Source organism: Ochlerotatus camptorhynchus, unplaced genomic scaffold (genome assembly GCF_037179485.1).
Source record: "Ochlerotatus camptorhynchus isolate MF236.1 unplaced genomic scaffold, CSIRO-AGI_Acam_v1.1 ptg000726l, whole genome shotgun sequence".
Lineage (NCBI taxonomy): Eukaryota > Metazoa > Arthropoda > Insecta > Diptera > Culicidae > Ochlerotatus > Ochlerotatus camptorhynchus.
Window position 1 is genome coordinate 201488 of NW_027041200.1, and position 13432 is coordinate 214919.

General features: G+C 41.7%; 1 protein-coding gene across 3 annotated transcripts in view; it reads left to right on the forward strand.

Annotated features, from left to right (window-relative positions):
* Positions 1-11665, forward strand: part of Zw10 (Zeste-white 10) — an 87396-nt gene extending 75731 nt beyond the window's left edge. For 2 of the 3 annotated variants that reach the window (XM_065238165.1, XM_065238166.1), the window contains one exon: positions 11409-11665. In XM_065238165.1, the coding sequence (XP_065094237.1) occupies positions 11409-11630 (222 nt within the window). In that variant the 3' untranslated portion in view covers positions 11631-11665. The remainder of the gene's footprint in view (positions 1-11408) is intronic. The other variant, XM_065238167.1, reaches the window with a different exon arrangement.
* Positions 11666-13432: the final 1767 nt, after the last annotated feature.

Here is a 13432-nt window from a genome sequence, read left to right on the forward strand (position 1 = left end):
ATCTGTTCTCAGCGGATGAATTGATGGAGATTTTCATCAAATTGACCAGTGCTCTACGTAAGTTCCGCAATAAGCCCGAACAGATCCAAAAGCTCGGTAAGTTCATCATCTAGTTTGGTGTCTAAACCGCTAACTATCGCTACCTGGAACGCTTGCTCTGTAAGAGCTAAACAGATTGAGCTTGCCGACTTCCTCCGCAAGTATAGCATCGACGTGGGTCTTCTAACCGAGACCCACCTAAAGTCAGGTGACAGCTTCGGGTTGCCTGACCACAACATTATCCGGCTTGATTGCACCAGCTCCAGGGGGATGGTGTAGCGGTCATCAGAAAGGGATTAAATTTCCCCACATCCGCACTTCTATCATCGAGGCCGTTAGTGTGGAGGTGGAATCACCAACTGGAAACGTCCGGTTTATCGTTGTTTACTGCCCACGCCAGTATACCACAAGCAACGGCCTAGGCATCCAATTCAAGAACGACCTGACCGCCATCACTCGTACTAGCTCCCGATTAATCGTTGGGGCGATCTGAACGCCCGCCATGAAGCTTGGAGGAACTACCAGCGGAACCGGAACGGATGTCTATTGTTCGATCACGCACAACATGGACTGTACACTGTGCAATTTCCGGACGAACCCACTTTCATCTCTCCGGCGGGAAATCCCTCCACCCTGGACTTTTTACTGTCAAACATCGGGCCATCCAAGCCGGAGGCGCACAACGATCTCAGCTCTGACCACCAACCGGTGGTGACTGAAGTCGGTGTCAACGTGGTTCCTGCTAGAAGCTGCCTGCGTAAAGACTATCACCATGTCAACTGGGTGCAGTACGGACGAATGGTGGACAGCAACATCGATGAGAATCCACCGCTCGCACCGTAGATGACATCGACTGGACGTTGCAAGGACTCCAACAGACCATATCCATGGCTGACGAGGCATACGTTCGACAAGTTCCTGTGAGGGGTAAGTTTGTTGCTATTGATTCCCACACCCAATTACTGATTCGGTTGAGAAATGATCGTAGACGCCAGTTTCAGAGGACTGGAGATCTGGGCAAAAAAAATGTGAAATGGCCTGAACAGGCAGATTGCTTCCAGAATGGACTCACTCCGAAATGAAAATTTCGGTCGTGTTGTCCAGAATCTGGACGACCGCTCTAGACCATTCTGGAAGGTAGCCAAGGTCCTGAAAACTCATCCCAAACCCGTTCCACCTCTCAGGAAAACGATGACTATCGGCTTTTAATCACCCCACAGGAGAAAGCAAATGCGATCGGTAAGCATGTCGCTTCATCACATTTGCTTGGCTCGACTATTCAAAGTCCGCTCGATGATGAGGTTGCGCAATGCGTTCAAAACCTAGATGCCTCCCCTTGTGTCGTGCCTCCGGCGGATATGATAACAGTACAACAGATTTGCTCAGCGCTAAAATGCACCAAGAAAATGAAGCCTCCCGGGTTTGACGGTATATTCAACTTGATCTTGAAGAGACTCAGCATGAAAGTGCAGTCTTTTCTAACTGCTATCTTCAACAGATGCTTGGAGCTGCAGTACTTTCCAAGCATCTGGAAAGTAGCTAAAATCATACCAATCCGCAAACCCGGTAAGGATCCAACACAGTCTTCAAGCTACAGACCAATCAGCCTCCTTTCATCGCTGAGCAAATTGTTCGAGAAACTCATTCTCAATCGTTTGCTTAAGTTTGTCGAGGAAAATAACATTCCTTCCGGAACAATTTGGATTCAGAAAACGGCATTCTACCAATCACCAGCTAGTATGGGTGATGAATAACATCCGAAGTAACAAAGATGTATCTAAGTCCACACCCGAAAGAAAAAACATTACAGTGAAATTTTCAGTGGAAACAATGCTGTAACATTAATATTTATTGTCGACAATAAAAATGATTGTTATAATGTTGTACCCTTCCAAAAACGGCAAAACTGCTACCTAGCTGTTCAACATAATAAAATGTTGTTACAATGATTTTTATCGTATTTTTCATTTATTTTATTGTTAACATGATTCGATCATGAACAATAATGAACAACTCTATTACAATTTTTTTTGTTACATTAAGTATTGGTGTGTTTTCATTGTGGATTACTTTACGAAAAATAAAAATAAATCTGATTGAGCATGCAGACTATGAGAGAGTCAGCAACACTGCCAATGTAATCAAGATAGGCGCTGCTCGTATGGCTCTGGCTTTGACAGTTCGTTTGACTCAAAACCAGCCAGTCCGCGTCCGCTCAGCTCTTATCCTATATCCTCTCTAAAGCTGGGTTAAGATGGTTAAATTCAGCGTTCAATTCACTTGAACTGCGAAATGAACGTCCAGAAATATCACCGATATCGGACTTGCTCTATTCGTTGCCAAGTAAATTGAACGCATACGACCAGATCGGTTTGAGTTGAATTCAACTCACCTGCCTCATCTAAATCCTGCTTAATGCAGACCTTTTCCATGCAGTCAATAATCATACAATAATAATAAAAAAAAAAATCCACCACTTGAAGATATGTCAGGAAGGAACTCTCAAGTGGAACATATTTCATGGGCGATTCTCTCCAGTCGAATGCATTAACTTTTCAATGACGTTCAACCACCAAGGAGACGTGACCTAGGGAGATCGAGTGCAGGGAAGTTGGCCTGCAATTCTCACAAGTTCCGGATCGAATCTCAATCCATAATCAGTAAAAAAAAAGGACTCATCCATAACAGACATATACCACCCCCTTCCCTTCCCGGGGCGATGTTTTATTTTTTCGATTTCTTTTTAAAGTCAATAAAGTAGATCTTTCAAGCCAACACATACACTCTAAAGTACGCTATTATTTTTTTTAATCAATAAATTCGCCAACCAACAGTAAAATAACAATAACACTAGTTTACAGCATTTTTGAACTCGGTAAGGTGATGATCATTTCCAATGCAAAATCCTACGCTGAATTCAATGCCGTGGTCAGAAAAAATTAAAGTAGAGCCATTTTTGAGATATACAAAAATTTTGATTTTTTGAATTTTGGACAAAAGTACGATTACTAAAATGTCAATATTTTTGGAACTAGTGCACCAATTTTAAATCTTTTTTTATGAAAGTGAAGCTAAATAAATTTGCTATCGTTCACTAGAATATTATGTCTTAATTAAAAATTTAATTTTGAAGTCATTTAAAAATTTACAGCATTTTTTTTTATTTTTCCTGCGAATTTTCCATAAAAATCTTGTTTTAATCAACATTTTTAATGGGATAAAAAGATTCAAAAAATCATTCCATAATTTATTCTTAAAGTCCATTCAAAACCGGAGAAAATGAGCCTTTAATGGATGAAATCGGTTGGAAATTGTCGAAGTTATGAGCATTTTTGTAAAACACTTAAAAATGTTGCTGAAATACAACAGCTTTAGAGTTCCTTTTCTAGGTGTCGCTGTAAGCATCCAAATCGCATGTAAAGTTTTCATAGGAGATTCTTTTCTCTACATATCAATTTGATTAAGGCATATCAGGATTTAAAACCGAGTTGATACAAAAGAAATTTATTTAGGTTTTATTAAAAATGATTGAGAATCGAATGACTTTATCTTCGATGTTTTGAACTTGTTTCTCGAATCAGAAACAAACAATAGTCACCCATCATTGCTTCATCCCAAAACCCTTGGTAACGACGTTCCATCATCTTCATTTGTTGGTGAAAACGTTCGCCGTGCTCATCACTCTCGTCACCAAGATTTTCCGGGAAAAAATCCATGTGAGAATGTAGGAAATGTATCTTCAAAGACATATTCACACCTGTGTTCAGTGAAATAAAAGGATTTGAAATTAATTATATGTAACAAACACAATATTTTTGATTTATACCTATATTATACCTATAATTTTTGAGCAATTCATCGACGGCTTCCTCATAATCTGGGCTTCTGAAATTTCCTGAAAAGGTTGTGACAACACGCTGCAACGATTTCCAGGCTTCTTTCTCATCTGGTGTCAAAACTGTATTGAATGCGGAATCATTGAGCAGTTTTTTGATCTGTGGGCCAACAAATACACCTTCCTTTATCTTTGCGTCAGATAAATTTGGAAATACTGATTTCAAGTACTGGAATGCCGGTCCTTCTTTTTGCAAGGCTTTGACGAAATTTTTGAATAGCCCAAGTTTTATATCCAGAACAACATGTGAAAAGGGCATACAAGCTTTTTGTAAACAAACCTTCTTATGCCCTTTTCTCGCCACCCATATGACAGCAACGCAAACCTTTAACATCACCGGGTAGGGGACATTTTCCCCTTCCCGATGATATTACTGGTTTGCGTGGGCGACCCTCGGTTGGTGAGAAAAGGGCCTACAAGGGTTTGTTTACAAAAAGCTTGTATGCCCTTTTCACATGTTGTTCTGGATATGTAGTGGTGGAAGTATTATGCGTTCTTTTACCACAAGAGGATCATTTTTAACGTTGTCTTTACCAATTGTGAAATTATCCCGTTTTGGCCAATCTTTTCGGACGTAGTGTTCCTTACGAGCTCGACTGTCCCATTTACACAAAAAAACATATATTTTGTGTATCCCTGTTGCAATCCAGTTAACATGGCAACCACTTTAAGATCGGAACAAATTTTCTAATTGTGTTGATTGTAATTTATCAAATTGAGCAATAGAGCCATTGATTCATACGTTTCCTTCATATTAACGGCATGAGTTGATGGAATAGAAGGTTTCTCATTCTCTTGATGCAGTAAAACGGCTTTCAAGCTCAACTAGCTGCTATCGATGAATAAACGCCATTCAGCTGGATCATATGGCTCACCAAACTCTTCAAACAAGCCGTTTACGTCATGGCAAAACCATGCCTTGTCCTTTGTAGAATAATATTTGTCAAATTTCTTGTGACGATTCCTGTGACAAGAAATTTTGACCTCCTTGCTCAGCATGTTGTGTTCTTTCAAGAGTGATGCCAGCAATTCGGATTTCTCCTTCGATAAGTCGAGATCTCGCACCAAATCATTAAATTCGGATTGTGTAAACAGTTTTGGGTTTCTTTCCAATTCCACCTCGAAGTCTTCCTCGCATTCCTCCTTGAATTCCTCCTCACTTTTTGTAATGGTCGATTCAACAGAGGGCGCTCGTTTCCGCTTTGGATAAACAGGATACGGGACCGAACATGAATGTGGAACAGGTTTTGTCATAGAAGCCACTTGTGGATACTCAACTGTTTTGTGACGTCCTTGTTGCTTAACTTTTGTCAAGCAGAAATAACATTCCGTTGCATGACAAAACGGTCGACGCCATATGGTGGGCATGTCAAAGGACAAATAGCGACTGACAGATAACAAATAAGTGAGTTAGTAAGTAAGACATTAACACTTATCAAAAATAGATGAAGTAAGATAATGTCGATCAGGAAAGAACAATATGAAAGTTATTCAAAAAATCAATTTACCTTGCGCCTGACATCCACCTAGCCAAGCACGTTTTGCACGAACTACATAATACTTTTGGAATCCACGGTTCGTCAAAGTCTCCAGGATCAATTTTAAAATAAAGCCTGTATGCAGTTTGCAACGAAGCAGTGAAATTGACCGATTTTGTAAATATATAGTTGCCACACGCGTAACAAAACTTTTGACGATCATTTTTACACTTGAATTCACGCAATGTTATTGCGCAATGATTCCCACACCGGAGCTGCGTAGAGGATCGCAGGTGCTATGATTTGTTTGTAGACAGCCAGTTTGTTCACCCTTGAGAGGCGAGATCTACGGCAAATCAGCGGATACAGAGACCTAACCCAGGTGGAACACTTGATTACGGTTTTCTCCACATGCGAGCGGAATAGGAGCTTTTCGTCAAACAACATCCCGTGATAGGTTACTTCGGCGGACCATTCAACCCTTGTGCCATCCATGATTACAGTACAAGAGGGAGCTGGTTTTAGTTTGGGAGATTGCCGATGTTTGGGTTTTGGAAGCATTGATTTTGATTTTCCACGTGGTGGCATAATCAGCAAAGGCGTCAAGGCATCGTTGAAGCTTGTTTGTTATTTCACGAGGCATCCTTTCCTTGACGGTTATAGCAGTATCATCTGCGAACAGAAATAACACGCAACCGTTTAAGGGAGGAATGTCGGAAGTGTAGATGCTGTATAGCAAAGGGCCCAACAGACTTCCTTGCGGAACACCTGCTGGGATGGAAAATGTGCTTGAATTGCAACCATTCAACGATACCCTGAACGACCTTTGCTGAAGGTAGTTACGGGTGATTTTAACAAGATGCAAAGGAAAGTTGAAGTTACAAAGCTTGTATACAAGCTCATTGTACCAGACATTATCAAACGCTTTCTCAACGTCTAACAATGCCATGGCTGTAGACTTGGATACAGCCTTGTTACTTCGGATGTTATTCATCACCCGTACTAGCTGATGATTTGTGGAGTGCCCCTTCCTGAACCCGAACTGTTCCGGTAGGAGAATGTTGTGTTCCTCGACAAACTTGAGCAAACGATTGAGAATAAGTTTCTCGAACAATTTGCTCAGCGCTGATTGGTCTGTAGCTTGAAGCTAGCGTTGGGTCCTTCCCGGGTTTGCGGATAGGTATGATTTTCGCTGTCTTCCAGATACTTGGAAAGTAGTGCAGTTCCAAGCATCTGTTGAAGACAGCAGCCAGCAGAGAGTTAACCTTCATGCTGAGATTTTTCAATACTAGGTTGAATATTCCGTCAAACCCGGGGCCTTCATGTTTTTGGTGCATTTCAGCGTTGAGCAAATCTGTTCCACTGTGATTCTATCCTCCGGAAGGAATGGCACAAGGGGAGGAATCAAGGTTGAGTACGCATTGCTCAACCTGAACTTCGAGCGGACTTTGGATGTTGAAGCCAAGCAAGTGCGATTTGGCAATATGCTCACCAATCACATTTGCTTTCTCCTGAGGGGTGATTATGAGCCGATCGTCATCATTTTCATCTTTGAGTGGAGGAATGGGTTTGGGGTGCGTCTTTAGTACCTTGGCAACCTTCCAGAATGATCTGCAGCAGTCGTCCAGATTCTGGATGAGCCGCCCGAAACTTTCGTTCCGGAGTGAGACCATTCTGGAAGCAATCTCCTTGTTCAGATCGGCCATTTCACGTTTCCACGCTAGATCTCCGGTTCTTTGGAACTGGCGTATACGAACATTTCTCAGTCGAATCAATAGTTGGGTGTGGGAATCAATGGCAATAAACTTACCCCTCACAGGAACTCGTCGGACGCACGCCTCGTCAGCCACGGTTATGGTTTGGTGAAGTCCCCCCAACGCTCGGTAGATGTCCTCCACGGAGTCAAGCGGCGGGTTGTCGATGATGTGCCTGTCTACCACGCGTCCAAACTGGGCCCAGTTTACGCGATGGTAGTCCTTGCGCAGGCTTGGAGCAGGAGCTACGTTGTATCCCAGTTCAGCCACCACTGGTCGGAGCTGAGTTCGTTCAAGGCTCCCGGTTTGGACAAGCCAGTATTTGTAAGAAACAGGTCTAGCGTCGATGGGTTGCCTGCCGGTGAGATGAATGTTGGCTCGTCCGAGAACCAAACGGAGTACAGCCCATGCTGCGAATGGTCGAACAGCAGACAACCTTTCTGGTTCTGCTGGTAGTTCCGCCAGGCCTCATGGCGAGCATTCAGATCTACTACAACAACGAAGCGGGAACCGGTACGGGTGATGGTGGCCAGGTCTTTCTTGAACTTAGTCGCTAGTCCGCTGCTGGCGGCACACTGTCGAGGGCAGTAGACGGCGATGAACTGGACGTATCCAGTCGCCAACTCCACCTTCACACCAAGGGCCTCGATGATAGAGGTGCGGATATGGGAGAGACTGCGGTATTTTATCCCCTTTCTGACGATGATCGCAAAACCACCCCCCCCCCCCCCTGGAGCTGGTATGATCAAGCCGAATGATGTTGTGGTCCGGTAACCAGCAACTGTCGCCGGACTTGAGGTGGGTCTCGGTGAGGAGGCCCACGTCGATGGTATGCTTGCGGAGGAAGTCCGCAAGCTCGATGGTTTTTGCTCTTAAGGAGCAAGCGTTCCATGTGACTATGCATAGTGGTTTAGACGCCATAATGCATAGCCAGTTTAACGATAGTTTCGAACTGTTCGTTCTTTTTGATGCACTTGTGGACGCTTGTAACATGGACGAACATGTTCCAACACTCGTCCATCGAGGACATACCTTCTAGCGTTGGTGGTGTTCTCCAGGATCCAAGGGAGAGTGGAATTTGTACACCGGGCGTTGGTTGGAGGGGAGCGAGTTGCACTCGCGGTTGCTGGTTGGTTCGAAAAGGCGGAAAATCGCCTGGCCCGAAAGTCGGGGACTTATTTTTCTTACGTCCTGGTTGGTTGGAGGTCGATGCATCCTTTCGGATACGCTTGAACTCCTCGCGTTTGGGGCACTGCCTGTCAGAGCCCTGATGAGCACCGCCACAGTTGACACACTTGATAACCTCAGGACTGTCATCTGGGCAGTCGGAGGAGGCATGGTCCTTGGTGCAGAAGCTGCAGCGTGGGTTGATGTTGCAATTTCGGGTGCCGTGTCCGAAGTTGAGGCAGCGCTGACACTGCGTTACATCGCGGCGGCCACCACGGTAGGACTCCCAACGGATGATGACGTTGAAGAGCGAGCGGATTGCTTGCAACGCATTAAGCCTAACCGTCCTTTTCTTGAAGTGTACCAGGAAAAGGCAATCCTGGTACTTCCTCTGGCTTTCGTTCCTCCTCTTGATCCGAAGGACGGCGATGGGGGTTAGCTTGTATCTATCTTTAATTTCAGCTTCGATCACCTTCATTTCGAAATTCGGAAGGCCTCGGATGACTACCTTAAATGGTTTGTCGCCCGGGATGTCGTGTGTGAAAAATTCCACTTTGGAATTATTCAGCGAAGCCAAAGCTTTGTTGTAGTCCGCTTTTGTGTGGAGGATGATTTTCGTGCCAATTCCGCACAGCTTGTACTCGGCAGCGACGCCAAGGGATGCCATCTCTTGAGCCAGCTTGTCGAGTGGTACTGACTTCATCACCAGAGGTGGAAGTTTCACTTTCGGACCGTTCTGGCCCCCCGTGGTCAAGTTTTCAACGGACCCGCCGAAATTACCGACGTCACTAGCGTTGATTGCTGTGGCGTTATCCTGCGGACTACTATTCACGGTCGGATGCGTCTCTCTTCGTCTTTTTGCCGCCTTGGGCAGCGTTAGACTGGGTTGCAGGGTTCGAACCCTGGTTCGAGTCTGTATTCTTCTTCCGCTTCGACATCACACGCGATGCACCGAAACGACCGAAAACGTGAACAAACGCGTAGCACTATTAATATCACTGGCACTGAGCGAGCGAATTAAACAACCGACTGTACTGCACAACGGTTTGATGCAGAAATGAGATGTTTTCGATCAGTTGATCAAGAAATACGAGAAAGTGTAGTGGTAAGCGTGACTGCTTTCTCACCCCAATGGGTCTGGATTCAATCCCAGCCGAGGTCGGTGGGATTTTTATGAGGCATAAAAATCTCTGGTCACGTCTTCCTTCGGAAGTGAAGTAAAGCCGTTGGTCCCGGCCCATGTGTAGAACACTCTTTGACTTCACTCTACAATGCTCTTCATATTATTAATACTTCTAGAAATTTCCCGAAAAATACTCCTGAAAAATACCTTGGAGTAAGCACTCAGTATTCTTATGAAATTCCCGTGGAATTAACAAAGGAATTCCTTTTAAGTTCTGCTCATAATTCCCATAAATTATTTGACATGCTCCTCATAATTTTCATAGAACTCTCTTTTGAAGTTTTTTAAAATTATCACCGGATTACCAGATTATTACACAAATTCCTTAGAAATGTTCCTCAACGTTATGTTGGAACTGTTCTCGGAATTCAGAATTCAATTCCCTTGGAATTATCGTAAACAAATCTTTAGAACTCTTTTGAATACTCCTAAGATTTTTTTTCCTGTATATTGTTCATTAAAATGAAATCCTCAAATTAAATTTATTGCATGGTAATTTGTTCTATGCACCTTATTTTTATTGGGATTTGGATGTTAATCATTTTAAAATTGATTTGCATTTCAAATGAAAATGCTTAAATGTTTTAAACTAATGTTTCAGAAAATCAAGGGAGGTTTTATTCAATGGAATGTCATAATGTAAGGGTGTTTTATTATGTTCACTAAATACTCAGAATTTATACTACCAATAACATAAATATCTGAAGATCTTTTTTTTTTTCAAAGGGTGCAAACGATACGCCCTTAGCGCAGCTACAAAACACAGTGCTTAAGGAGGTTCTATAGCATTCTACAAGTCTTAATCATGATCTATAGAACCCTTAAGTGCCGGAGAGCTTGGCGCACAAACTTTTTCTGTACAAACTCGAAGCGGTCGATTCAGTTTCTGCTGTATGGACTATCACTGCAGATTCCAATATAGATTGATTGATTGATTTATCTTTATTAGGGAGGTTTTCAACCTGGGGCTGGTTCGCCTCCAACGTTCCAATATAGAGCGTACACAGCAGAGGGATTTGGCTTGTTAGCTTTTTATAACACAAAAGGGAGTTCACGGTTCAATTGATCCCTCTATAAATGTAGCATGAAATAAACTATAACTGGTGAATCCTCCTTTCCGCCATTCCTTCGTCAAAAATAAATAAAATTGTTCGAAATAATAGTCGTTCTTAAAATCGCAATTCTAGATCTGATATTATTTCGAACAATTGAACCGAGTAGGTTAGAGTGCTACTTCGTCGTAATCGCCCATTTCCGTTTTTTCGATCAGAAATGATCAATAATATCAATTATTTTACCGTCCACAAATCAATAATAGGTTTTTTTTTCCGATGCGTTAGTTCACAAGCTACAACATAAATCCTATTAGAGAGAATTGTTTGAACATTTACGCTTATTGTACTCAAAACAAAAGAAGTGGTCCTAGCGAATTCTCTTTTTCTACGTTTATCCGTAGGACGAAGAAAATCTAATGGCGTTTCAATGCGTTTGGAAGGAATTGAAACTGGTAGAACGAATTTAGAATCAAGAAGCAGTATTAGATTTTAAACAAAATCTCAACAATGTGTTATTCTTTATCAAACCAACGGTACGTATGGAAAGGTGAATAAATTTATAAGTCATCTTTGACAGAAATATTAATTTTTTTGTTCAAACCCGTTCAAAAAAAGAGAGACAAAGCACTGGTTGTTCCTCAGTAGGACGGAAATTAGATGAAAAACCCTATCTCGCTGAGTATCAATTTCATATTTCACGCAAAATTGAACATATTTGTCATAACAGCACACACACGTAACAATATTAGAAACAGTCAAATTGAAATCGGTTCGGACTATTATATCGAACCTAGTGTATACATATAAAGATTGTTAACGTTTTTTAATGCATTCCAGGATCCCACTGACATATCAATTGTAGTAAAAAATTGGATGAAACTAATGCAACTGCATAAAATTCTGGATGCATCCTTGATCGAAATCACTGAACTATGGGCTGAAGGCAAAGGGCCACTGACATTAAACTATAAAGCCGAGGAGATAAAACACCTTATAAGGGCTTTGTTCCAGAATACAAAACACCGACAGATATGTCTTGGTTCTATTGTCCAGTTGTAGCTAATAATATGTCTTTTATTTTTTTTAATTTAATAAAAAACAGTCGAAAATTAACAGCATTTTAAAACCATGTATTATTTTGAAGGAACAAAAACAAGGTTATAGAGGGTGACTGAGTAGCTCATGGTTAATCCGAAACAAAGTAATAGTGGTCCTCAAACCGTGCAAAAAATAAAAATAATAACAGTATACTTGCTTATAACGGTGATATTTAAGTTTTAATGCTTGTGACTACCCTAATAAAATTTGTATGGTTATTTCGCGTTCGGGGTATAATCCAAACCATTTGTGGAATAGTTCTATAATTTGGGTTATCGTTCGTTCATGGTATTTTTTATTAGTATCCCCTACCTTTGAACCGCTATAGCGGCAATACTAAATAACTTATACGGAGATGAATCTATCTAAAATGAAGTACCTTTCCCTCAATTCCTGGGTTCAGCCCAATAACCCAAATTTTAGTAAATTGAATATATTAGTTCCCAGAGACGATGTTTTATAAAAGACGCGCGGAGAGAATAAGGCTGTCCACTAGACAGTTGCGATCAGCTGACTTTTTTGTTTACCAAGAACTTTTGACAGATCACAACTGGCAGTTTATTCTCATATCAATTTCTGCTTTGTTTATAATTACATTCAGCACCATTAACAACATATCACTCACATACTCTAGATTTCTAGCTGTCAGTTCCACTGAGAAACGTCTCTTGGATCACCTTATAAAAGTAAATCTGGTTGCACGGCCAATAAAGTTATTTTGTCTGCAAGGTTTGGCAACCCGCAATTGTGTGTGTGTGTGTTTTCCCTTTTTCTATAGTAAGGTTTAGGAAAGCTTCAAGAAGCCTGGCCTGTAGTGAAGTTGGTACGGTGTGGTATCCACTAGTTTCCTAGTGCAGCTCCACTAAAACCCATTCCTTACTCTCTCCTCTACCTGGATCCCCCCGGGACCACTGTGAAGCGACTACTTCGGGGGGTGGCTGCCCGAAAAAAATAACAACAAAAATACATTAAAAAACAATGTAACAATAAGACAAAAATTATTGTCCTAACAATGATTTATATTGTTACGTCTACAATAAATTTACCTTGATTTATGTTGTACAAAACAGTAAATTTCATGGTAAATGGAAAATTTACAATAAAAAAGGGGGGTTGTTAAGTATTATAACAATGAAATTTTCGTGATTTTCCCATATATTTTTTTTTCAATAACATTATATATTATTGTTATTTTACTGTTGGTTGGCGAATTTATTGATTAAAAAAAATAACAGTGTACTTTAGAGTGTATGTGTTGGCATGACAGATCTACTTTATCGACTTTAAAAATAAATCGAAAAAATAAAACATTGCCCCGGGAAGGGAAGGGGGTGGTATGTCTGTTACAAGTGGTCCTTTTTTTACTGGTTATGGATCGGGATTCGATCCGGAACTTGTGAGAAATACAGGCCAACTCCCTTGCGCTCGATATCCCTAGGTCACGTCTCCTTGGTGGTTGAGCGTCGTTGATAAGTTAATGCATTCGACTGGAGAGAATCGCTCATGAAATATGCTTCCACCTGAGAGTTCTTTCCTGACATCTTCAAGCGGTGGAATTTTTTATTATTATTGTATGATTATTGACTGCACGGAAAAGGTCTCCATTAAGCTTTAGAGAGGGTCTAGGATAAGATATGAGCGAACGCGGACTGCCTGGTTTTGAGCCAAACGAACTGTCAAAGCCAGAGCCATACGAGCAGCGCCTATCTTAATTACATTGGCAGTGTTGCTGACCCTCTCATAGTCTGCATGCTTCAATCAGA